Source organism: Anguilla anguilla, chromosome 2, assembly GCF_013347855.1.
Source record: "Anguilla anguilla isolate fAngAng1 chromosome 2, fAngAng1.pri, whole genome shotgun sequence".
NCBI classification, from domain to species: domain Eukaryota; kingdom Metazoa; phylum Chordata; class Actinopteri; order Anguilliformes; family Anguillidae; genus Anguilla; species Anguilla anguilla.
In genome coordinates this window covers 66,161,850-66,185,158 of record NC_049202.1, presented here as the reverse complement: position 1 = coordinate 66,185,158, position 23,309 = coordinate 66,161,850, and the positions used below count along the sequence as shown (strand labels likewise).

Genomic DNA, 23,309 nt, shown 5'->3' with positions numbered 1-23,309 from the left:
CCACGTTGCCTTAGTTGTCTAGTTGCCATGGTAGCAGTTGCGCCCGAAGAAACTGTCGAAACAGCGAATGGCAGCTAACTTACTGAAAAGAAAGATCATTTCCGTGAAATAATTATGGTAAGAAAAGTTAAATGTATGAAAATGTGCCTCACGAATTCTGGGTAGTAGATCACCGTTTTCCATGTAAATTATTGGATGTCAGGAAAAAGGAGCTTTTTTGTGTTGCTAGACTAGATTGCTCTTGACTAGCTGGTGAAATTTAACGCTAGCCTAGCTAGCCAGTAGTACCGATAGCTCGCTTCAGTTTGTTGGATTATTAGAAAATGATTTATTATGAATGTATTAAATTATACTTTGTGTAAATTAAAATTATTAGGAATACGTGTGAAGAGGAATAACGTTGATCCAATAACGACTGAAAGGCGAAGTTACAAGTAGGACAATTATGATATAGACTATAGTAAATGCATATATATATATATATATATATATATATATATAAATGGGAACGACCTCATTTTTGATTGCAGAACAGCCTGATTTTTTTAGTGCCATGGATTCAACAAAGTGCTGGAAACATCGTCAGGGATTTCGGTCCATGCTGACTCGATAACATTATACAGTTCATCCATATTTCTTGGCCACATATTCATGCTGCAAACCTCCCATTCCTTCTCATTAGATTGAGATCTGGGGGCTGCGCAGGCCTTTAGAGTAAACTTAAGCCCCTGTCATGTTCCTGGAACCAGCTTGAGATGATGTATGTAGCTGGTGCATTATCATGCTGGAAGTATCCCTTTAAAAAAGGCTAGACAGTGGCTATAAAGGGAGGCACATGGTCAGCAACAATGCTTAGGTATGCCGTGTCATTCAGTTGATTCTCAGTTGCTCATACCTCAGTCAAAGTCACGTATCATGCTTAGATGACCTATTCCAGTGTTTGGTAAAAGAAAAACTAACTGCACACTTTAGTGTATATTGAGTTTCAGTTACTTGACCTGCTTTTTGGAGGAGCGCCATTTACGTTAACAAGCAGGTATACCTAATGAAGTGTTTCTGTCTCCAGTTCTGCTTGTGTTTGTCTGCCTTCATTTATTGTGAGTGACTGTGCCTGTGTAAGTACACTGAAGTACCTTTCAACAGCTCCTTAACTGCCTGGCTCTATTTTCTTGTTTTGTCTTTCTGTGACTCAGATGGATGTATCTTCCAGTGGGGAGAGTGGGGAAGCCGTGATGGATGTCCCTGGTGGGGGTCTGTGGAACTGCCCCCGTGTGCCACACTACAGCAGGGAAACGCAGCAGATGCTCCAGTGTATGTCGGGCGTAGCCATATCCCCTTCTGTGGCCACTCTGTGTACAGGCAAATTTGTGCTCCACCCAAAAAAATCTCATCTTTTTCTAAGCGATGGAGAAAATCTTTAGATTTAAACAAATCCTAGAAACTATGTATATTACCACCGTTAATGCTCACGTAATAATCATAGAAAGTTAATAATCTGCTAGAAAGGACACTATGGGTTTGTAAGAAGATTTTTGCTGTTTAATTTACAGATATTATAAATATGTCTTTCAAATTGTTTCATGACAACTGAATACACGACCCGTAAGCCGATGTAATGGATGTTTTTGCTCTGGTCCTGCAGTGATGATGCGAGAAGCACATCTCACGCTGCGCCAGCAGAGACAGCTCAAAATGGTCATCAACAGTGAGTGCCTTTCATCTCACAGCACACATCTGATGCGTCTCTACTGCTCTGTACATGACCAAGTAAAGGCAATTCTTTTTTTCTGTCTTCTACCTTTCAACCAGAAGAGGGAGCCCTTCCTGTCATCCGCCACTCCAGACCAGTGACATCATCTCCACAGCCCAGTATCCAGGCGAAAGCAGCTGGCTTGTCTGGCAGACCACAGAAGCGCAGCGCCAAAATGTGTCGTTCTGGAAACAGCTACGAAAGAGAGATGTTCCGCCCCAGTGCAACTCGTGAGCCATTCCTTTACTTTTTTCCACAGCCTTTAAATGCTTGTAATGCAGATAGGCAGATATGGACAGGGAAGGCACCATTGACAGAGAGAGTAAAGTCGCTAATGCTGAAGCTCATACTCTCGATCCATCATTCCAGGAGATCGGGAGAAGGAGAAAACGAGGCTGCAGAAGATTCTGGCTGATGGGAAGGAGGAGCCAAAGCCCTGCCCTCCACAGCAGTGTGTCCCGAGCGGGATGGGAGAGCCGGAGAGCGGAGACCGGTTCCAAGAGGGTGAGGTTACGGGGGGGGGGGGGGAAGGAGAGGCAACATCTCAAGGGTGGCTTTCCTCTGGGGTCTCCATTCTGGCATTCCTCATGTTCAAACTCCAAAGTCCCTCACACTGATCTCTGCATACAGCTGCTGGCCAAGTGGAAAATTATAGCAGTAATCCAAAGTAATGCCAATTGATGATCAGTTCATCATTAATTCAATAAAATTATTAGAAAAATAAGCGATTAGTCGATTAATGATTGAGATTTGAGCTGAAATGTTATACCGTTTAGTTCAGTTGTAGATACATATATATTTACTGTAGTAGGCCTGTGATTGGTTTGAGACATTTTAGAAGTGTCTCTGTGACCCTGAGCCATCTCTATTATCCCTCTGATATGACTTGTTTACTGTGTTTAATATGGCTTGTTTCTCTTTCAGTTGTGGACGAGATTAAAGACAGGATGAATTTTCTGGAGGAGATGTCGGCTCTTGGGAAGAGGAAGCAGTACCAGAACATCATTGAGACTGAGATTTCACAGGTAAAAGCAGCGAGGTGGCTGATGTACAGGTAGCAGATGTCATTTTGAGTCCTTGTGAACACTCAGCTGTGCTTTGCCCCTTAATCATTTGGGGCCAGGATAGACACTGCGTGGGCATGTGACATACTTATATAATAAACTCTTAGAATACAGATTATTGCATTAGCACAGACATCTCAGATGTAATAACACCTCATTAACACAGTGATTTTTTTTACACAGGAAGCTGAATTTCATATGTATGAAGGATAAAGTTTCCTGTGTTTACATAAATAATTAAATGGCTACAACACAAACAAATACCATCGCACACAATGAGATCTCTCGGGTAACGGCAACGCGCTGTAAAAGAAAACGTTGACGCGAGACACAGGGAAACTGAGCCCCTGGCATTATGTGAACCGGAATAGGCAGAACACACTGTTCCTCGAGCAGTAGCGACGACGCTCACCTTTCTCTGACTCGTTGTCGTCTCTCACAGAAAATCCGGGAGCTTGAGCTGATTGACAAGGCTTGCAGTGCAGACCTGGGGAGTGAAACGGACAGCGAGGCTGGGAGAGACACACCACTGAACTCGACAGGCAGTCCCTTTTCAGGCTGCTGACTGGCGACTGTTACCTCAGAACGTACGATGTATAAATGTGCTGCACAGACACAAGTCGGTTGTTTGATGGTTATCTGTATTTTTATAAATTGTTTTAATTATTTAAATACGTTATATTTACAAGGAAATTCATAAAACTGCCTAACGATAACTGCATCAAGTAGCCTTTTCATTTATATTTTGTTGGACCAAGAACCAATTTTGGTTTCACAATACTGTAAGGCCGAGACATATTTACAAACCATTTGCAATGCAATTTTCATTGCAGTTTGCACATTCATATTTTTCTGCACAGTCATGCCCCCTTCATAATTTTCCTCAGAGCAGTGCACATTAATAGCATTCAGACCACGGTGCCAGTATGTTCAGAAATAATGTTTAAACTAGGTTATGCTTTCAGCTTACAACATTTTCCAGCTCAGACACCATTCTTTTTTCTGTTGGGAGTTTCATCTGCTTTTTATCAAAACAGACGCAATATTGTTCACCACTATTGTGCTGTTAAAACAGTTTGTAAAACTTTGATTGTTTAACTTTTGTGGTGAAATACTGCATTGAACAACTTACAGGTTGAGACTTACCAGTAAAGTGTCTTAGACTGGCTGTGGTTCATATTTGCTACACGTTTCTACATGCAACTGGGTGATCTGGAAAAGTTCCGATTCAAACACGTATGTACACAAAGGAGCTTACAGTTTCCTTACCACATACTAAAGCAAGCCATCTATGCTACTTGCATACTTCTTAAGCATGCTGATGGTAAAAATACACAAGTCTACAGTTTAGTTTCATTAACTTATTTTATTTCTCCTGATTTCTATATGTTCATGTTTTGTTCGGGTTTTTTGTACAGACAGTGCATAACATTTCCGGTTCCCTACAAAAGCCCTTTGTGTTACAGTAAATAGGCAGATGGATACATAAAAACATATACAAATGGATAGACGGATGCAAAATTTCAAACAGGTACAAATGTAAAGACAGTCTGTAGAGAGTCAGTGTGGATGACAGACAGAGCAGCGAATGTAGACATACAGAGAGACACAAATACAGTATAATTAAATAATGGCACTCTTAAAAACAAACTTATTTCAAAACCCTTGTTTCTACAGTTTTACTCTAACGTTTTTAAGGCAAAACAGAAAAATGAAATTGGACATAACAGTGTAAAAGATCATTTTAAAGTCCAAATTTAGAAGTAATATTGCATAACCAGTATTCATAGCACGCTCACCATTTTGGTTAGCACCTCTGCCATATTAATAAACCTCATTTTAACACAACCTCTTTTGAGGTTAGATCTTTTATCGCTTTCATAGAATCCATGTTTTTAAATAAACATTTTAAGATTTGTTTTTGTTTGTTGGTAAGATACATATTTGGATTTAGACCATAGTGCTGGTGTTCTGCCTGTGACATCTTGCACTTATAACCTCACTGCAACACCGAAATATTGCAGTGCAAAACTAAATTAGCCAAATATAGGTCCTTCCAAGGCACGGGTCCTTTCAAGGAGTTTCCTCGAGGCCTTTCATGGTATAAGCAGCCGAGGAAGTCAACTCCAAACTCACTAATATTTTTAACCGAAAACATCTGATTTAAACAAAGGCTTGTGCCAACCCTACAGAGCACAAATACTGGAGGCAGACAAAAGGGTCACGTCATCCCACCAGTTTTTAACTCCTTAAATCCAAAATCCAAACTGCAAGCACTCCGACCCATTAAATTTCCGTTAATAATAAATATGATTGCCAGTGTTTTGTGAGTTGAGCGTTAATTAAACTTAGCTTTAAGTTTGTTTTCTTTTCCAGCTTCAAGTTCCTGTTCTCAAGCCCGTCTCCTTATGCTTGGACGAGTCAATTTGTTCTTCTTGAGGACAGGCCTCTGTCCCAACATCAGTCGTTTCACAGCCCCGCCCACCCCTGCCTCAATGCCCATTGTAATGTTCCCATGATATTATCATGCTGTCTCGCTGCCACGGGAACCAGCGCAGGACACCCTGCACACCTGCCCTGCAGCTTTACTTCCTGCAGTGTGACGCAGGGCGTAACGTTTCAGGTTAGGAAGCGAGTGCAGAGTCAGTATTAATGCAGGACCTGTTTCAGCACTGTCCCTTTGGTGCCAAGATACTGGAAGACGGACAGATCTGTAGATACGGGTCCTATTTGTAACACTGTATGTGCTTCTGTTCTCTTCTGCTAAAAGGCAACTGAAAATGCTTGGGTCTGGAGCTTGCTATGTACAGAAAAAGTCATAAAGGTCGGAAAGCACCTCGAATGACCCAGTATCGATAAAGGTTCTTTTTTGCCAACACTAACTCAACTTCTACGCAGTTATGCGTCCTCTACCCTCTCCTGTAAGTTTAGTTTTTTGCTTTGCGTTTACAGTTCTCTACATAAAGGCCATCTAAAATATATACATTTCACACTCGTGTTTTTGGACAGAGACAGGAAACCGACTGCGATTCCAGCTGCATGGTGTGGGCCTGGAGAAGGCGTTTCATTTCTCAGTTACATGTGTGTCACCCCCTTCCCTCTCTCTTTTAGCCCTCACACACACCCCTTCCCCACTGCACTGGTTTGCATTGCGCGGTGATGATGTGACATGCTGCAACAGACCTTCTCTCCCCTGTCCTTCACCCTCTCGCACAGAGAACACACGCCTCAGTCATCTGTTCCCCGGTCTCTCTCTCACTACCTCTCTGTCCTGTCCTCCCTCCCTCCCTCCCTCCCTCCCTCCCTCCCTCAGCTCTTCTCCTTGCGAGGGCTCTTGCTCTTGCCACCCTCGCCCTTTTGGCTCAACATTTTGAGCACCTTCATGGGTTTAAACTTCCCCCCTTTCTTCTTGTGCTCTCCATCCGCCTCCTTGTGGAAATCTGCAGAGAGAGAGAGAGAGAGAGAGAGAGAGACAGAAACACAGGTAATCAATATGGCCTGATGAAGTGCACTTTAAATCTAAATGTACATTTAATGGCGGGAAGAGCAATGAGAGACAGTGGAAGCACAGCAACAGACGGAGTAAGACTGGGAATGAGCCAGTGACCAATGAGGACAACAATAATGGGCGGAAAGGAGAAAGAGACAGCAGAAAAGAAAAACAGATGGAAAAGAGGAATGCAGGATTATGCTTACCCTTCTTCTTGAGCATAGCCTCCAAAACCTTGTCTTCCTCCTCCTCCCTGAGAGATGCAGAATCCTTGTTTTAGCACACAATGCACAGCTACAATCCCCAGCAACCCCCCCCCTCCTCACTTTTCCCACCTGTACTTTCAGAGGGCAGTTACAGCATTAAACTGATGATTATTATAATGCTGTAACCGCCATCACTGCCCATCATTAACACCATTAACCAGATGAAAGATACTGGCTCTGGGACTGACTGTGTCTTACTGGTTATCACAGGTAAAGAGCGCTTACCTCTGCCTGTCCTGGTCCATGCTGTTGATGATGTGGTTCCTCTGCTCGATGATGGTGACCAGCTCCGCCATCAGCTCCTGCTCCCTGGCTCGGTCCTCCTCGCTCCACTCTTTCTCTAAGGGGGGGAGGAGGGGGGGGAGAGGAAGAGCCAGTCACACGCAGCGCTCATCCTGACGGTCGCGTGGAGCACACCGCCGTGGCGTAACGCAGTACGCGACGCCCTGACGGACGGCGTGATGAGCTGGGCCGCGCTGGCTCACCCGGTTTGTTCAGGAGGCATCTCAGTTCGTACTCCACATCCGCTTGCCGCTCCTCCAGGTTCTGCTGCTTGGCCCTGGAAGAGAGCAAGCACACGCAGTCACACTACAAATTATTCTGCCACGCGCGATTACGAATACTGTGTGAGCTCTGTGCTGTACAGGGTTTGTAGTTTTTTGGGTAAGTCAGCGTACTCACGTGTAGACCAGCTCAGTTATAGATAAGCTCTGTGCTGTGCAGTGTTTGTAGTTCTTTGGGTAAGTCAGTGTACTCACATGTAGACCAGCTCTGTTATGGATAGGCACTGCACTGCAGTGCTTGTAGTTCTTTGGGTAAGTCAGTGTACTCACGTGTAGACTAGCTCTGTTATGGATAAGCACTGCACTGGAGTGTTTGTAGTTCTTTGGGTAAGTCAGTATACTCACGTGTAGACCAGCTCGGCCTCCCTGCGTACCAGCATGTGTTTGTCATGGATCAGAGTGAACCAGTCCACCAGCATGACCTCCTCCTCTTCATCTGAAAGGGCAGCACAGCTATTAGGCTCAAACTACACTTCACACATCAACATGACTGCTCATCCATATTCCCTCCATAAACACCAAAAGAGCAAGCGGGGCAGATACTTATTAGCAAGCCTCATAAGCTCTTGCCTTTGACATTTAAAAGTGAACTGACTCATTAAACCGGCACTGGCCACGTCACCCCCCCTCCCCCCAACGACACTGGCCCCGCCCCGCCCCACCCCCCCTTCCCCCAACGACACTGACCCCAGCCCTGGCCACCCCCCCCCCCCCGGCACTGGCCTCAGTGCTGGCCACACACCCCCACTGGCCACGCCCCCACCCCCCCGGTCCTAATACTGGCCACGCCCCCCGCCACCTCACCGTTCTGGCAGTCTCTGAGCTTGCTCTCTGGCCCCACCCCTCTCTGCTCCAGTGCTGACCACACACCCCCACCCCCCCGGTCCTAACACTGGCCACGCCCCACGCCACCTCACCGTTCTGGCAGTCTCTGAGCTTGCTCTCTGGCCCCACCCCTCTCTGCTCCAGTGCTGACCACACACCCCCACCCCCCCCGGTCCTAACACTGGCCACGCCCCACGCCACCTCACCGTTCTGGCAGTCTCTGAGCTTGCTCTCCAGCTCCACCCCTCTCTGCTCCAGCTCGTCCAGCTGTCTCTCCAGCTGGCCCATCTCCACGTGGATGTCCTCCACGGGGATGTACTGGTCTGACTGAACCTGGGGAGAGAGCCGCACGGCTGCGTGTCAGACTGCGCCACTTCCCTCTGCCCAGAGCAGTGCCAGAGCCTCGCGGTTACCCCCGGCGATCGCTCTCCCGGAGGCCGCCCAACGGACAAAAACAGAACACACACAATCCAACAGAGGAACTGAGGAACTGGCGAAGCGCACCTTCCTCTTTATGAGGGGGAAACCGTGACCGGGGGCCGGGGGTCGGGCGGGGCGGGGACCCTTGGGAGGCCTGGATTTCGGGGGGGTTACAGACGGGGAGGCTTTTCGGTTGAAGGGGTTCTCCTTACAGGTGCGCTAGCAGGGGGAAGAGAGACACGGGCTGAGATTAAACAGTACTGTACTGTAACACCGCATCCTGTTTACTTTCAGTCTCATTAGCAAATTACCATTCGGCTCTGCCCAGCTCCTGACTGGACAGTGTTTATACAACACCCTTCCTCACCCCCCTACCCTACCCTCGCTGTGCTTTGTTTTACTGCCTTCTCTTTCAGGCAGTACTGTTAAACTGTATCTTACAGTACACTGTTCTTCCTCTATGGTAACAAGATATGAAACATTTCAATGTCAAACTGATATCACAGTGCTTTTCCATTTGCCCCACCGCTACTGAAACATCCACCTTTCCACACTTAACTACTACGCTTATAGTGCCTCTATAGCAACGGCTACAGCAGCGCACTCCAGAACTATGTTTATTAAAAACAACATTTCTGCATCTCTGCGTTTGTCAGGGATGATGGAAGGCCTGAGGGCACAGACATGCCAAAACTGGGGCCTGTTTTTAATAAATATAGCTTTGGAGTCAACAAGAGCGCGCAAACATAATTGTATTTTCTTGTGTGCGTCATCCGATGGTCTGCCCATTGTGTGTGTTCTCTGTCATATTGATATAAATAACAACAACAACATCACGCTCTACTTGAGTCTACCATACACTTTATGACTTTATGTTAAGCTCATTGGCCTGCAGCAAAGCCAATCACAGCGCAAAGATGCTCCCGTACCTTCCCGTGAGAAGAAGGGGGCGGTGGAGGGGTAGGAGCCCCGGTTTTGGCCAGCGGGCTGGGGGCGGACGGGGGCCGGGGGGGCGGCGGGCGCGCGGCTTTCAACCCCGCGCTGCGATTGGTCTGCGGGGTGGCGGGGGCCGAGCTGGTGTTGGCAGGCGGGGGCGGAGGGGAGGGGCTGGGGGACGCGCGAGGCTGGTGATTGGGGGAGGAGCCGGAGGGCTCGCTGATTGACGGCTCGGAGACGCTCTTGGTGAAAGGGTGCTCCTGGTCGGGGACGCGGGCGGCGGGCGGAGGCTTGGTGGAGCTGTGGTCGGAGGAGGAGGAGAGAGACTCCGTGCTGAGAGCTGGAGAGGGAGAGGTAGAGGAAGGCTGGGAGTGAGGAAGCGCTGGAGAGACAGAGATGAGGAGGAAGAGTGGAAACACAGCGAGCGGAGAGGCCATGGGAGAGAAAGAAAACACATCACCACAAACACTCTCACACTGTAGCCCAGGCTACTGAAGCATTACAATGCAGGGCAGTGACCACAGGCTCCAACCGGACATCATCAGACCAGAACAGAGCAGGCCTTGCTTTGGATTCAAATGTTTTTCTGCGCTCTATTGGTCTTGCCTGGTGTAAGTGAGCCTGCCAATATGACCAGAAGGCAGGGTTTGCACTTTTTGAAGAGAGAATTTCATTGGTTCCAATACACCAGATGAGATCAGTAAAACAAGATCGCAGAAAAGTATTTGAATCCGAAATAAATCCGTATTTGACCCAGGCCTGGCACAGAGCGAGCGAACACGTCCCCGTGAAAGACAGAACAGGCGTGATGGAGCGATGAGGTGACACTGACCTGCGGGAGAGGCGCGCGGGGCCGGGGGGGCGGGCCTTCTCTTACTGCGCGGGCTGCCCCCGCTGACCGAGTGGGAGGGGCTGCCCCCGCTGGCCGAGTGGGAGGGGCTTGCTGTGCCGCTGGCCGAGCCGGGCGTGTGGGCGGGGCCACCCGCGCTGGCCGCGTCGGCTGCCGGAGTGATTCTATACCAAGGGTGGATGGCCGCTACCGTGGGCGGGACCAAACTACCACCGGACTCCGCCTCCTCCCGCGGCTCCGGCTCCTCCTCTTCCTCGTCGTCCTCGAAAGGATTGACGGGCTGTGGAGGGGTGGCCGGCCGGGACCCCTCGCCCCTAAGGGACGGCACGGACCCAGACCGCTGCGGGGTCGCCATGCCAGGGGGAGGGGGAGGGGGCGGGGCCGGCTTTTTCCGGGGCTCTGGATGGACAAGGGCCAACCAGGGCGGGTCTTTGGGTTTGGGAGTTTCACTGGACAGGCTGGAGCTGAGAGTGATGAGGAGACACACACACAGACAGACACACACACACACACACACACACACACACACACAGTCACAAACACAGACAGATACACACACACACACACACAGTCACAAACACAGACAGACACACACAGTCACAAACACAGACAGATACACACACACACACACACACAGACACATAAACACAAACACAGACAGATACACACACACAAACACAAACACACACACATCAATACAAACACACACACACACACACACACATACACAACAAACACACACACAAATACACACGCACACACAAACACACACATGCGCAGACAAACACAAACACACATGAACACACACATGAACACACACAAATGAAGAAACACAAATAAATGCATGTAGAGCACCATAACACCCCCCCTCCCCCTCACTGACACACAGGCGCGCGCACACTGGACACGAGTGAGTCAAGTGACTGCGGGCCCGACCAGGGAAGCGTTAGCGACGCAGCTACGTTCAGACAGTCCCACTCACAGCGGGGGCGAGGACTCACCTGCCCGGGGAGTGGGACCTCTCTCTGGGTTTGGGAGGGGCTCTGTTCACACCCCCAGGATCACCTGTGGAGGAAGAGAGACGCAGAGCGTGAGAGAGAAACCGAAACGGAAATCAGCCTCTCAGCCGCAGCGACTAGCCGAGCCGACGGACTGGTTCACTTCTGAGGAGAATGAGGAAACGAGACGGCAGTTACGAAACCGGGCCTTTCTGACTCACCATTGAACGCACAGCTGTCCGTCACTTTGGGGGGGCGGGCCCTGGGCGTTGGGCGGGGAGGAGGAGAGGGGTCAAACACCCGGCGGGGGGCGGGGACTGGCCGGCCAGCGCCCCCCAAACGGCTCGCTGGTGTGGAAGGCAGGGGGCCATTGGCCGCACCCTCCTCCGGTTTCTCTTCGGCTTTGCCGTCCTCTTCCTCGCTGTCGTCAAAGGGATTCGGAGGTGAGGAGGGCTGCTCTTTCTCCTCCACTTCCTGGCTTCCGTCCTCACCTCTCTCTCTCTCCGTTTCCTCTCTCACAGTGCTTTCATCCCTTTCTCCCTCCATCTCCTCTCTCACTGTGCTTTCATCCCTCTCTCTCTCCGTCTCCTCCCTCGCTCCGCTCACGCCCATCTCCCTCTCCTCCTCCTCTCTGTCCACGATGTCCGCATTCCCGGGCGAATCGGATATGGAGTGTTCGTCAATGACCGAATCCTGCAGGGGAGTCTTCTCCTGAGCCTGCGCGGTGGGCGGAGTCTCAGGTGGAGTGAGCACGCCCCCTCTCACCAGCGTCGGTCTAGCCAGTCTGCTGAGGTCCGGCCGGCCGTTTTGATTGGCTGAGAAGGACTTGGCAAAGTGGTGGGTGCAGACAAGGGAGCCCGCCTCACTTCCTGCTTTGTAAGAGCCAGGTAAGAGGGTGCTACAGCACTCCCTGCACCTGTGAGACAGACCAGAGAGACAATCAGGCTCCGGAAGCCCTGTTGAGTAAGCAGCCTGTAAGCTGCCAATAAAACAATATGACCAGACTCCAACTGTAAATGTTATTACTGGGACTTCACCAGCAGTTCTGCAATTATGTCACAACCGGATGGCAAATTACCGCTGTTTTCTAAACTGTGAGCATGGCAACCCTGCACGAAAGAAGGATTTTTTGAATCTGATATTTTCAAAGGGAAAAACTGATCTGACCATATGCAGTAACGAATGGCGTCATTACATCATTGTTTATATGCGTCCCATAAACAATGACTGCACACAAGCCGGTGACTGAACCACATTTTTACATCACTCTCAGAGCTAGCTTCCCAGTCTGCACAGCCCAAAGCCCAATGATCTCCAGCCCGGCCTCCTCTCGGGCCAATGGAAAGCGCGGCGGAACGTTCCGGAACACAGCGGCAGCGCGTTCGTTCGCAGCGCGCCGGCGGCGTTACCTGAAGCAGTTGCGGTGGTAGAGCTTGCCGTCGACCAGGAACCTCTGCACCAGGTGGACGTGCTTCTGACAGGCCGCGCAGGTGCTGCTCAGCGTGCCGCGTTTCGATTGGTCGTCTGCGCCCGTCGGAGCGGGAGCGCTCTGCGAGCCGCCCACAGCGAGGGCAGACGAGCAGGGAGGACGGAGAACAATGGAGGGGCGGGGGGGGGGGGGGGGGGGGGAGAGATCACACAGTTAGAACTCAGACTCTCACTGGATTCACCGATTTGTCAACAGGAGAGTCTGTCATCATTCTAAACATTTGTTCATTCAGTAACTGTCACTGGACTGATGAAATGGGAAATGGGAAGAGAACCTTAATATTAGTAAAAGAACTGCTTGGTGTTAGTAAGTGAGGTTAAGGGGGGATGCATTACAATACGGCATACAGTGTCATGGCGGTTCATGAATAAGGTAAGAACATGTTAGAAAATTAGTAGTACTGACCTAACTGACTTGATCCACCCCCCCCACCACCCCATCCCCATATTCTACTGCCTAGGCACGGGTGCGGACAGAAGGGGGGAGATCAAAGACGAAAGAGAGGAAGAGGGAGAGGTGCGGGTTTCCGTCTGAATAAGGAAAAGAGGCAGGAAGGGGGGGTGGGGGTGGGGGCGTGTGGGAGAGGGGAGAGACAGGATGTAGAAGCAAGCTCTGTAGATGTATTCTACCCCTCCCCCCCCCCCAAAGAAAACCCACATGCACAACACACCTCACTTCTCTGTTTCTGAAACGCTGAATATAGAAGACTTTCAGCACTGCCAACAGGGCAAACCATCTCAGCTAATTGTACAACTGTATTTGACTGCGGTGATATAAGAAGAGAAAGCCACTGTCTGTGGCAGCCCACCGTAGGGCTAGCGCACTCTTAGCATAATGCGTTTACCATCAGTCCTAAGCCACAGCTGAGCCCTGCTTTGGGCCTGTCTGTGCTTCCACAGACGAGCCGGAGAAGGACAGTGACACCGCATGACGTTCCCGGACCATGCGGTGAGAAGCAGAAGTCAGTTGGCGTGACGGTGAGCGCTGAGGCGGGATTAGGAAACTGTGCCGTGCTACAGCGGGCCCACACCTTAGCAGGAGGAAGCTATACTACCGTCCCACGGAAACAAATCCAAACAAAACCTGTCCGACCGGCGTTAATAAATGCAAGAATCAAGACACAACAGGGAGAGTCACAGGTTCACAGACAGGAACAGCCGACTTATTGTTTCAGCAATGACAATGATCACGAACTCCAGATATTTAGAGATACAGATATATACAGCGAGCTCCATAATGATTGGGACAAAGACTTTTGTTTTTTTTTAATTACAAATGTAAAATTGGGGAGTACAAAACCAAATCAAAAAAATAAATAAATAAAAATGTCTTTGCAAGTATGTGTACAGTAATTATAGTCACCACCCCCTCCCCCTCATACCCTGGCCTCGCCTGCTCTCTCATCGTCAAGGACAACGGGTCTCTTCACTGCAGGTTCCGTGTGGCCTGTACCACTCGGCCGCTTCATGCAGGGGGGGTTGGCTGCAGGGAAAGGACAAACATTGCATAGAGACGGCTGGCTGGAGTCCGCAGCACTCACACACTATCCCCCGAGTAAGGGTGTCTGCTAAATGCGCATTATAGAGGCATTTGCTTTGCATGACATACAGGCTCTAGGGCACTGCTGGTGACCCTAGGCACAGGCGATTTACAGGGTCAGATCCATCTACAAAGAGCAGAGCGCGATACCGACGCCATCTGTCGAGCGTCCGCTGGGGCCTCGGCGTCCGTACCGTGAGACTTGTTGGTGAAGTAGTTGTAGTACTGGGAGACGTAGGTGATGACGCTCAGGCGATCAGGCACCTTCATGGACACCATGTCCTCAGGGTCCAGCAGGGCTGGGATGCCCAGCTCTGACTCCGCCATCTCGAAGGCCTGCACAGGGGTGGGGGAGCAGATGGAGAGGAACAGAGGTGGGGGCAGCAAGTGGGGGGGGGGGGGGCAAGACACAAATTAATTTAAACACAATCCATGCTCCACTAGGTTTAACTGCTAAAGGCCACTTCCAGCTCAAAGATCAACTACCGAATGAAGCAGCTTGACAGTAGCACTCAGAGAAAGGTCAGCTCATCTATGCTGGGGAGAGCAGGAAGGAAGGAAGCAGTGATGCTAAAAATGAACCCGTAAGGCTTTGTTTGCCTGGTACAAAGGCTTTAGCCGAACAGCTGCCCAGGGAGGCAGGGAGGCTTCCAGCTGCCAGGGCTTCTCCACCTCACTGTGCAGTGAGTGACCCCTCTGCTCCATCAGGCGCCACTGTATGTGTATGTAGTGTAATCCTCTGTATGTGTATGTAGTGTTATCCTCTGTATGTGTATGTAGTGTAATCCTCTGTATGTGTATGTAATGTAATCCTCTGTATGTGTATGTAGTGTTATCCTCTGCATGTGTATGTAGTGTAATCCTCTGTATGTGTATGTAGTGTTATCCTCTGTATGTGTATGTAGTGTAATCCTCTCTATGTGTATGTAGTGTTATCCTCTGTATGTGTATGCAGTGTAATCCTCTGTATGTGTATGTAGTGTTATCCTCTGTATGTGTATGCAGTGTAATCCTCTGCATGTGTATGTAGTGTAATCCTCTGTATGTGTATGTAGGGTTATCCTCTGTATGTGTATGTAGGGTTATCCTCTGTATGTGTATGCAGTGTAATCCTCTGCATGTGTATGTAGTGTAATCATCTGGAACTGACGAGGGACGTCTCAGTGATGGTGCGTGTCTATGAATACAACTGGATGTTCCAAATTGGGAGAAGAGAATAGAGGAAAACTGCTTTTTTTTTTTTTTAAATAAAAAAAACAATGACTGATTCATTGTTCTTTCGCTGCCTCTCTTTAGATCTGAGAGACAGGCTCTCCAGAGATGAAGGCAGAGAGAGGGGGTCAGCGAGTGACAGAAAGAGACAGACACCAGACACAGCCTGGATTGCTACGGAGTGTGTATAATAGTGTGAAAGTGTGCGTGTGTGTGCGTGCGTGTGTGTGTGAATGCGTGTGCGTGCGTATATACATGTGTATGTGTGTGAGTGAGTGTGTGTGTGTGTGAGTGAGTGACACAGCTCACTTTCTCATAGGACTGTAGAATCTGTAGAGAGTACAGATCAGATTTTTTACATTCGGGCTGTTAAGTATGTGTTTATTCTTACAGGGGATCGGTATGCTATTTTGATAATAAATTCCATTTCTATTTACGAGAGTGCCTTCAAAAACAGATAGTTATCCAGTTTTATGAATTCAGAGGTATTAGTCATTATTAAAAGAGGTATAAAAGCAAGCATACATTTTCCGGGGCAATTCAGGTTACTCACCTTGCTCGAGGGTACAATGGTAGCACCCCAAATTTTATTTGAACCCACAACATAACTCTCACAAGCCCAGTTCCTTAACCACCATATTTTATCACTTTAACTTGAACTCCAGTCCCTTCCAGGGCACTTCTATGTGCTGGCATGCAATGAACTGTTAAAGACTGAAACTCTGATATGCAAATAATACTGTGTAAATACTAGCCTGTGGACTAGGGATGTGGCTAAGAGTGTGTCAAAAATATTTGTGTAAAAATTCCATGTAAGCCATGAATTTAAATAAGTCCTACAGGCAGTCAAACTCATAATATTCACGTATAGGATTATACATAGCTCTGCACAGACTTCATTTCATAAGCGACTGTGGAAATACTAGTTCAAATGTACTGTATGAGCCAAATTGTGGTGGTGATATTTGCTGTACAGGGGCAATATATTTTCTGTATTGTATGCTGGATATCTTAGTTCTGGATCAGAGTAGAGCAAAGTCTTAGTAATTGGCTAGCTGCTGCCACTGCTTAAAAAATTTAATTAAAACAACAACAACAACCTAATGACTGATTTTTCATGAACAGGTAGAGCAAATGCATGTGTTTGATTAAATGACACTATACTGATTTCTACAAAACCCATACAGATCCATGGTGAATGTGCACTGTAACAAACTCATACAGCTAATGTCTGTATATGGACACAAACACCAGAGCAGTCCTCCTCATGGTCCAGTTTGTCTCAGTCCTGTCCAAAATCTCCTGCTGCTTTTCCTCCTACTCAATCTCTCTTTCCACCCCTCACTCCTCTTCTGTATCAGACTCCAAGGGGAACCAGCAAACAGCCACACACTTAAACGCACGCTCACACACACACACACACACTCACGCTCACACGCTCACACGCACACTCACTCACTCACTCACTCATACTCAAACCATTACGCATCCTGCTAAACTGATACGGCTGAACACAATCAGACACACAGAATCATGTGCTTAATTCATTTACGGCAATACATTTCAGTAGCTGCTCCCCCTTACTCAGTCCTGCTGGACATTCCTCAAAGTAATACCTCATCAAAGGGTGAGTGAATGTGTCCACACACACACACACACACACACACATATGCACACACACATGCATACACACACACACACATACACACACAAGCATACACACACACACACACACACACACACACATATGCACACACACACGCACACAAGCATACACACACACACACGCATACACACACACACACATACACACACATGCATACACACACACACACACACACATATGCACACACACACGCACACACGCATACACACACACACACACACACACACACACACACACACACACACGCCGGTGGAAAGGAGTGGGAACGAGCAGTTACAGGATGATGTCAACATGTACATGTCATCTTTTTCCCACCCAACTCTGACATTCTTCATTTCAGCTTTGTCCAACCTAGTGCTTATAGCCATTATGTAATGACAAGTCTATAACTAGGCCTAATTCTTACCTATATACCACCTATTATGAGCCAAATGCGTAATTATGACCTGAAATGACATGGCACTCACCAGGCGGTTGTTCTCATAGACGTTGTCTTTGGAGAGGGAATCGAAGTCTCTGGATAAAGAAAAAAAAATTAAAAAAAAAAAAAGAATAAACAGTGGAGCCGAATATATTACACTAAAAACACATCTTAAGATTCACTTTACCAACTAGTATTACTGCAGGATTTTGCACCAAATTCTGCTCTTAATTATTCAATTAGCTTAATCCTGACCAGATATTTGTATAAGCACCAGGTACAGCCACACGTGTGTTATAAAGGTTTAACTGTGTTCAAGTACAGGAGTGAACCGACGTAGTTTTTAGAGCTGTCAGAAAACTAAAACTAAGCTAACTGGTCGAAGCAAAAACCAGGACCAGAGCTGTGCAACCCTGCTTTAACTAGCCAATCACACCATGTAATAGTACTGTAAAACAGAAAGAGATCCCACTCTGTAGACATGTGTACACATGGGACTGAGATAACTGGATAATTCATTTTCATTCAAAAAATTAAGTCTGCATATTCAAACAACATCCACGTTGCAAAGGAAGTCTTAATGTTTACAATGAGACCAAGATATTGTTTTTACTGTTCATGGTTGTCAAACTGCAAGTCTCTAAAGTACAGGTCGGTAGACCAAAAGCGGAATGAAAGCGGATACTTTGTTCGTGATTTTTTTAAACGAGGGTTTGTGGTTCTTTCTCTCAAAAGTACATCAATTGTCGTCGCTCCAAGGTTCCATTACGAGTGCCAAATATCAAAAAGGTTAAAAGGTTAAAAGGGCTACATTTTCCCCAGGACTGTCCCCACACTCTTAATCAATTCTTCAGGGTTTACATAGGCCAGAAGAGAGAAACACAAGGTCTTCTAACTCTTTAAGTGACTGATGCACAGAAGCAACTTACACCAGACTTTACAGGCCTGTAAATAGTCATCACTGAAGTCAGTATAAAAGCACAGAAATCATGGGCATTGTGTGTGAAAATGAATGGGCGGTGGGAGCAGACCTGACCGTTACTCCGCTTCGGTTACAAAAACTCTGCCAGCGAAGCGACACAAACGAAGCTCTGTTGTGCTAATCTAACTCGCATGCCTGCAAATTCACTCAAAGTCAAGCAGCAGCCGTGTTCCGCTGCCTTTAGTGGGGGCTTAGTCCGCCACAGCACTGCAGCTGGCAATACCTGGGCTGACTCAAGGCCCCGTGTAAGCTCATCGTCTGTGAAAGACGGCAAAACCTGGGCTGACTCAAGCCCCTGTGTAAGCTCATCGTCTGTGAAAGATGGCAAAACCTGGGCTGACTCAAGCCCCTGTGCAAGCTCATCGTCTGTGACAGACGACAAAACCTGGGCTGACTCAAGCCCCTGTGTAAGCTCATCGTCTGTGAAAGACGGCAAAACCTGGGCTGACTCAAGCCCCTGTGCAAGCTCGTCATTTGGGAAAGACGGCAAAACCTGGGCTGACTCAAGCCCCTGTGCAAGCTCATCGTTTGGGAAAGACAGCAAAACCTGGGCTGACTCAAGCCCCTGTGCAAGCTCATCGTTTGGGAAAGACAGCAAAACCTGGGCTGACTCAAGCCCCTGCGCAAGCTCATCATTTGTCGAAGACGGCAAAACCTGGGCTGACTCAAGCCCCTGTGCAAGCTCATTGTCTGTGAAAGATGGCATCGTCAAGCTCATCATCTGTGAAAGACGGCAAAACCCGGGCTGACTCAAGCCCCTCTGCAAGCAGTGAAAGACGCTCATCATCTGTGAAAGACACACATCATCTCGCTGCCCGACTGGGGCCAAACACGAACAGGAACGCGAGCAGACGCTGCCGCTCCCGCGGGACTCTGCAGGTCCGGTGGCGTGTTCGCTTTCTCAGTGCACACCAGCGAGCCTGTTCACGGACCGCATGAGCCGGCCCAGAGGAGCCGCGCTGACGCTGCACAGCGGGCCGCGGGCTCTCCCGCTCAAGGTCGGAATGTGGGACAGACAACAGCACGCTGCGGTTTAATGAGCCAGCCCACAGCACAGAGAGAGAGGGAGGGAGGGAGGGAGGGAGAGAGAGACTGATGCAGGGGAATGAGAGAAGAGCAGAGGGAGAGAAGGCAGACGAGAAGGAGACAGAAGGACACGGGAAGCACTGTCCGAGAAAGAAAGTGCAAGAGGCCACACGAAGGAAGTGAAAATAGAAAAGAGAAACGAAGAGGTGAACGGTAATCTGAAAGCAGCGAACAGCGCCGGGGAGAGAAAGGAATAGGAGAGAGTGGGAGTTAGGGTGAGAGAGTGACAGAAACAAAAACGAAGACAAGTGGTAGCCTGGTAACTGGAAACAAGACAGCTGAAACAGAACAGGAAGACAGCCCTGCCCTCAAAAAATAGAAACACCAGCTGACCATGAACAAGCTACTGTCTGTGCTAGGGAATAAAATGCTGCAGTGTCCCATTCGACAATGCCTGTCTGCGATTTTTTTTATTTGCAGAACACCATTTTGAACAAGCAATCACCCCTCCGTTTATCTGGGGTCAAACACCACGACTGCCAGTCAAGGTGCAAATGAGACTCTGCCGTGAACTGTACCGGTGCGACAAAAATAACCCCCCCCCCCCCCCCCAATCACACACACACCAGCGAAAGTCTGTAAGACCAAAACAGGCTGGTCCCTCAGTAAGTGAATGTGTCAGAGAGGATGTGGCCTCGTTTGCAGTGAGCCTGTGTGCACACTGTGCTCTGCACTTGGGGAAGGATTAAGACACAAATCCACAGTGACAGACTCAGGTCCCAGCTGCAGATTAGAGTGACTGACTGTCTATCTGAATGCGACTGAGGGCTAGATTACTGCAGCCATGACGCGCTGACTGGATACACGGCCAAGAATCACTGTGGTGGACACACACACACACACACACATACACTCACACTCACACACACGCACACACACAAAGGTGCAGCACAAACACGCTCTCAAAAACTGACTCACACCACTGAGTCATGGGACAGTGACAGGCTGGCAGGCTAATACTCCTATCTGCAGTCTAACGTTGTGATGCATTCTCACGGGCCCAGCATCACTAGACCACAGGTCTCAGTGTTCCTACGCGACTGCAGGGATTTTTTTGATTTGCTTGTTATTTTACTAATTTTTTTTTTGCTGAGACAAAAAGCGTTGTGTAAAACGAGTGGAAAAGGGTATTTTAAGGGTATTTTATGTCATTTTGTAATTGGTCACATTCCATCAGCTGAGGGATCTGTACTCTCCTGCTTGACAGTTTGCCATCCTTGCAGAGCCGCAGCCCTCCTGAAGAGCAGGGAAAACGCACTGTGTGCACAGGGCAAGGAGCGTGTTATTACAGTGGTGGCCAAAACTGTCAGCACACATCAGACACAACGCACTGGCTCCAGCCCTAGTGTGTGTGTGTGTGAGTGTGAGAGAGAGAGAGTGCCAGCAGGGGCAGGGGGTCTATGGGGCCTAGGCTGGGCACAGAAAAACAATAATAAAGCCTTCATTCAAATCCTCTTACCTTCCACCAAACCAGTCGCACAGTGTTCTAGGACATGTGTGCACGCACACACAAGGTGTGTTCGTGTTAATTATGCTGAGCTATATGCCTTCAGGAAAGCAAACTGCGTTCGAAACAGGCGCACATCCTCACCCAAAAAGCCTTCACTGGCTGGATGCACTGTATCTCCTGTAGGTCCACTGCATTTAAAGCCAGGCAATAAACACTCAAGTAAAGCTGTTAAACACTCAGGCCATCCGTTGTCAACGTGCTACAAACAAACGTGACAGGACTGACGAGATACACCCAGCCTACCTGCATGCACAGGCATCGTTATTCTCACGACAATGAGGTGCTACTTTTTTTTTTTTTTGAAGATGTCAACAATATTAGGCGCGCTCTTCATTGAGTCAAAGTCATCGGGGAATTATTCTCCTATTGTCTACCATTCCTTTTTCTCCAATCAAATTATCAAACAAGGTACGTCACGTATTGAAATACTGTGCTTGAAATAAGTGCTTTGGACCTCAAAATGATCCAAAGGTGGTGACCTTGATCAGGCCAGACAAGACTAAACGGATAAGATTACGAGAAACGTGTGATCAGATAGAGTGTAATTCCATGAAGACACTGAAACCTAACAGCTAATAATGCAACTGTCACTCCACTGGAAGTCTCTACACGGTGTTACAAAGTATAGCTAGTTAATATCAAGTTGAATGGATACAGTTCCGTAGTAAGTTGTGCGTTTTGATGCAAAGGGGGAACATAATGATCCCCAAATTACAATTCTGGTGACAATTTAATCGTACATAATTATGTTTTTTTCATATCAATAAATCATAACTACATCTAACGTGCCCTTCTCAGACTTCACAAATAACATGAGCACGATGAGCTGAGAATCTAGACAGCTACGTTACATGTTTGAGCATCGTACAGTGGATAAAACCTTAGCTAACAATCCTATTAGTCTAAAGTATGGAACCTAAACAAAACTAAAACATGTCACTGGAATCACCAGGGGTTATGTCAGTATTTCTACGCCACCTGCATTACCCCTGTTCCGCGAGGAGTTCAAATACAACCCGTGGACAGGCGGCCCCACCAGCTTTAAAACTAAGGCTAAATGCGGCTGGCTAAAAAAAAAAAAAGTTCATTTAAAATATTTACATTTGAAGGTCACAAACGTTACTTACATCAGGTCCGGTCTGTGTCTGTGGATTATAGCACAAAAAGCCAAACCATCTCTGAATGACGCTGACATATTCTTTATTTCCACATCGGTATAGTTTTCACACTGTATCCGACACCATTCTTGTAAAGCCTTCAACGACCCCATCGTTAAATATAATTCGTTGGTGTAATCTACCTATATAGCCTAACGTTTCTATGTCCGTAACCTCATTGAATGAAACGTCCAAGTCAAGTGTCAGCAAATTCCCCTGTTTTTAAAATATTAGCTTCATAACTCGCTAGCTAGCTCTTCATGCACAGCATATTCGTAAGCTAGCTAGCTTTGTTAGCTATCTATTAGGTAACACCCGATACCAGTCTTGCATCGAAAGATTAGCTGGCTAGCATGTCTGTAGACAGCTTGCTACTTCCATAAAAGTTTCTTCGGTCGCGGAGTATGTATTCCACGTTTCATTACTAGTCTAAATTAGCTTGGTTAACGCTACAAAAAACATAAACAGCATGCCAGGTTGATGTTTTCAGCCAAAGTAGGTGGCCGGCTCGCAGATCACATCTGAAGCGGGTCTCAACTTGCAAACGAACATTATGCACTGAGCCAGCCTGTGTCCTCCCCTCCACCCATGGGGTAGACGTTGCCAGGCTAGATAACGTTAGCGATACTGCAGTGCTGGGTGTAGCAAGCCAGCTAATAACTTTGAATTGAAGCCTAATATCCGCGTTTCCAATTTGCGTGTAACTGCCCCCCCTAGTATTGAGGTAAATTAATACAGTATAAAAAACGAAACAACGTTACAATGGATAATTTACTAGTCCGCTAGATTCCGCAAGAGTGCAAGGTTGTAGTCGCATACTAGCTAGGCTAGTCTAACTTTCTAGTTTTGTCGCTATAGTATTTAGAAGGTTTTTTCATTCATTCAAATCGCGGTGTTTTTCCCAAAAATAATTAGATCTTCGCAGTACAGCGAATTTGCGGAAGAAACGCGAATAGCTCCGTTTCTGTGGTAGCTACCACAGAGAATAGGATACAAGTCTTCAAATTGGGCGTGATACTAGTGCGCATCACCGAACTACAACGCAGATTCGTTTATCCCAGTGTTGCCAACTCTTCGAAGCATAA

General features: G+C 47.8%; 2 protein-coding genes across 3 annotated transcripts; one reads left to right on the top strand and one right to left on the bottom strand.

The window, feature by feature from the left end:
• Positions 1 to 3: 3 nt before the first annotated feature.
• Positions 4 to 4,308, top strand: c2h22orf23 (chromosome 2 C22orf23 homolog). Its single transcript, XM_035403026.1, has 7 exons — positions 4 to 117; positions 1,194 to 1,311; positions 1,643 to 1,705; positions 1,810 to 1,980; positions 2,120 to 2,254; positions 2,675 to 2,775; positions 3,257 to 4,308. Exons 1-7 carry the CDS (start codon positions 115 to 117, stop codon positions 3,377 to 3,379), a joined length of 714 nt encoding a protein of 237 aa, XP_035258917.1. The 5' UTR covers positions 4 to 114; the 3' UTR covers positions 3,380 to 4,308.
• micall1a (MICAL-like 1a) lies at positions 4,161 to 23,274 on the bottom strand. 2 transcript variants are annotated; one of them, XM_035403021.1, is made up of 16 exons: positions 22,195 to 23,274; positions 17,536 to 17,584; positions 14,385 to 14,526; positions 14,033 to 14,133; positions 12,572 to 12,711; positions 11,384 to 12,078; positions 11,166 to 11,229; positions 10,147 to 10,628; positions 9,308 to 9,696; positions 8,463 to 8,597; positions 8,165 to 8,291; positions 7,479 to 7,569; positions 7,056 to 7,129; positions 6,796 to 6,910; positions 6,511 to 6,557; positions 4,161 to 6,254 (listed from the first exon to the last, which is right to left on the bottom strand). In XM_035403021.1, exons 1-16 carry the CDS (start codon positions 22,335 to 22,337, stop codon positions 6,124 to 6,126), a joined length of 2,925 nt encoding a protein of 974 aa, XP_035258912.1. In that variant the 5' UTR covers positions 22,338 to 23,274; the 3' UTR covers positions 4,161 to 6,123. The 2 variants fall into 2 exon arrangements, with proteins under 2 accessions (XP_035258912.1, XP_035258913.1); XM_035403022.1 differs by having other exon boundaries at positions 9,308 to 9,654; positions 22,195 to 23,273.
• Between the last annotated feature and the right edge of the window lie 35 nt (positions 23,275 to 23,309).